The following is a 3,227-nucleotide window of genomic DNA, read 5'->3' as shown; positions in this document are numbered from 1 at the left end:
TTGACAAATAAACACCCACCCCTCGTCTTACCAGACGTAGCTGTTCTGTCCTGCCGATGCACGATACCCTGCCAACTGTATATTATCCATGTCCACGTTCAGCCACGACTCTATGAAACATAAGATATACATTTTTTTAATGTAATGTTGGTAGGATAGTCTCAAACGGAGATCATCCAGTTTATTCTCCAGTGATTGCACGTTGGCCAATAGAACAGATGGTAGAGGTCGGTTTACCCACTCGCCGACAAATTCTCACAATGCACCCCCCGATCTCCGCCCCCTGTATTTCCATCATTTCTTCACGTGAATGACAGGGATTTGGGCCTGGTCTCGGAGAAGCAGTATATTCTTTGCGTCGGACTCATTCATTTAAAAACATTTTTCCATTATTCAGAGGTTGTATAATGGTTGATCAGAGGTGGTATGAGGGTTGTGTTCAGCTTTCGCTGTGTTTTATCTTCTAGGAGGTCTTCTCACAAAGGGAATAGAGCAGCTCAATCTGCTCAGCATATTCAAATCCTAGGCTGTGGACTAAGGTGGAACATGAACAAATCATGATAGGGCAGCATGGTAAAACTCAATTGATTATATTTTTTCTTTATCGCCACCAAGTGCTTTCAATCCACATTCCAAAGACTTGGTATAAAACCCCTGCCACCCTGCCCTGTACCTCCCCAGTCCCGAACCCTCTTCCCTGTTCTTCTCACCATCCTGAGGTCACCGGGATCAGGGGGAGGATGTCCAGTGTTAGCTCGTTCACAATGTCATGGAATGCTGATATTCCAGTCTGACCCTGTCTAATGTCCTCAAGGCGGTCCAGGTGACAACCCAGCTTATCTGTCAATCAACCATCCAGAGGCACACCCAAGATGAGCACATAACATTACAACTCACTTTATACAGTATCAACATGATTTATATCCACAATAAATACCATGATAGTTTAGGTATGATATTGGTATTGTCATTCTGACAAGACTATATTGCTGTATTTGGTTTTGATATGCATCAGAAAAATAAGATGGCAGACCTTAAGAATCATTGAAGTGGATAGCCCTGAGGTAATCTAGTCCAACTGTCTGGTCAAACTCCTCCAGCATCGACTTCACCCCTCCCTCTGCAGACAGGTCATAACCTGGGGGAGAAAGAGGTGGTGTAGGATGTGATGACAAGATGATTATGAGTTTGTCATTCATGGAGAAAAAATCTATTTGATCACACTAAATTATTCATGTTTTCAGTAATTGTATTTTATATATATTTAGCAGATTTATCAGGTGTTTGCAAACCATTTTTGAGAAATATAAGAAAAAACTAAAAGAAAGTCAGATCAAAAAGTGTCCAGATACACCCCTAATCAGGTCTGGTCTCTTACCTCGGCTCACTGAACTAACCGCCCACTGTGCTGCCCTGACCAGCAGGTGTCCAGACACACCCCTATTCTGGTCTCTTACCTCGGCTCACTGAACTAACCGCCCACTGTGCTGCCCTGACCAGCAGGTGTCCAGACACACTCCTATTCTGGTCTCTTACCTCAGCTCACTGAACTAACTGCCCACTGTGCTGCCCTGACCAGCAAGTGTCCAGACACACCCCTATTCTGGTCTCTTACCTCAGCTCACTGAACTAACCGTCCACTGTGCTGCCCTGACCAGCAAGTGTCCAGACACACCCCTATTCTGGTCTCTTACCTCATCTCACTGAACTAACCGCCCACTGTGCTGCCCTGACCAGCAGGTGTCCAGACACACCCCTATTCTGGTCTCTTACCTCAGCTCACTGAACTAACCGCCCACTGTGCTGCCCTGACCAGCAAGTGTCCAGACACACCCCTATTCTGGTCTCTTACCTCAGCTCACTGAACTAACCGCCCACTGTGCTGCCCTGACCAGCAGGTGTCCAGACACACCCCTATTCTGGTCTCTTACTTCAGCTCACTGAACTAACCGCCCACTGTGCTGCCCTGACCAGCAGGTGTCCAGACACACCCCTATTCTGGTCTCTTACCTCAGCTCACTGAACTAACCGCCCACTGTGCTGCCCTGACCAACAGGTGTCCAGACACACCCCTATTCTGGTCTCTTACTTCAGCTCACTGAACTAACTGCCCACTGTGCTGCCCTGACCAGCAGGTGTCCAGAAACACCCCTATTCTGGTCTCTTACCTCGTCTCACTGAACTAACCGTCCACTATGCTGCCCTGACCACTCATATTCTCAGAGAGAGAGAGAGAGAGAGAGAGAGAGAGAGAGAGAGAGAGAGAGAGAGAGAGAGAGAGAGATTCTCAAAATAATGCTGTGTGGTGATACAACCCAGGGAGGAGCCAGGGTGGAAGTTTTCAGGTTCAGGCCTAGAGCACTGTGTGGCACACTCTTCCTCTTCCTGTTGGGCACACTCTTCATGGAACTGGGCTGCTGCAGAGAGTTCTGGAGCCGTGTTCTTCCAGGAACTCTGAGACGCCAGGAATAACGAAAAACTGCAGCCTCCCATATCTGTACTCGCCCCAACTGCTTTCCAGATTCCACCTTGAGGTGGCAAGTGAAGGATAAATCCATATTGTGCCTTCTTGATGCACAATAGAGTACCACAGTATGAGTCGTAATACTCGTAAAACCTAGTGGTCAAACGGGGAAATAGTTCCAATATTTTTTTCCACTATTCATTTTTCCCATAGGGCATTTTAGAAACACTGATAATAAGGGCTGTGTTTTGTGTAGGCTTAGCCTGGCGTGACATTCTGGTAACTGTGTAAATCTCTCTCAGACTTTTATCAATATATTTGCCTATATTTACCCCCAAAGAATTTAACGCCCATTAGCTGCTAATGTGGCTATCATAAAGAACTACAAATGCCATGATGATCTGGATGAGACTGCCAAATCAAGGCAAAGGCAAGAATCTCTGGATTAACTATCTAATGTTAGCTAAATGTACTGATGAATAAATTGGCTACATTTCTTTAAATGGACAATTCTGTGATCTGTCTTGTGCAAGTTTTAAATTGACACAATAACTGTTAGCAAAGGTGTCAGCTAGAGATGATGTGCAGGAGCTTGCAGCAATTTGTAGTTTTGCATGATGTCTACTTTGATGCTAATTAGCATTTTCGAATCTGAGAGTAAATAGAGCCGAATATACTGATAAAAGTCACCTTGTCCGAGAGAGATTTACATGGTTATCAAAACGTCACGCCAAGGTAAGCTTACAAGAAACACAGCCCTTAT

General features: G+C 45.4%; 1 protein-coding gene across 1 annotated transcript; it reads right to left on the bottom strand.

Annotated features, from left to right (window-relative positions):
* Positions 1 to 463: 463 nt before the first annotated feature.
* On the bottom strand, positions 464 to 2,818 carry si:ch211-141o9.10 (probable endonuclease 4). The gene is given in 6 exon segments (XM_065012539.1): positions 464 to 527; positions 711 to 840; positions 1,034 to 1,138; positions 1,721 to 1,835; positions 2,371 to 2,528; positions 2,797 to 2,818. Coding segments are annotated over 6 exon segments (594 nt in total).
* Positions 2,819 to 3,227: the final 409 nt, after the last annotated feature.

This window comes from Oncorhynchus nerka, linkage group LG28, assembly GCF_034236695.1.
Source record: "Oncorhynchus nerka isolate Pitt River linkage group LG28, Oner_Uvic_2.0, whole genome shotgun sequence".
NCBI classification, from domain to species: Eukaryota; Metazoa; Chordata; class Actinopteri; order Salmoniformes; family Salmonidae; genus Oncorhynchus; species Oncorhynchus nerka.
Note: the sequence above shows the minus strand (reverse complement) of the source record. Positions and strands in the feature narration are given on the sequence as shown.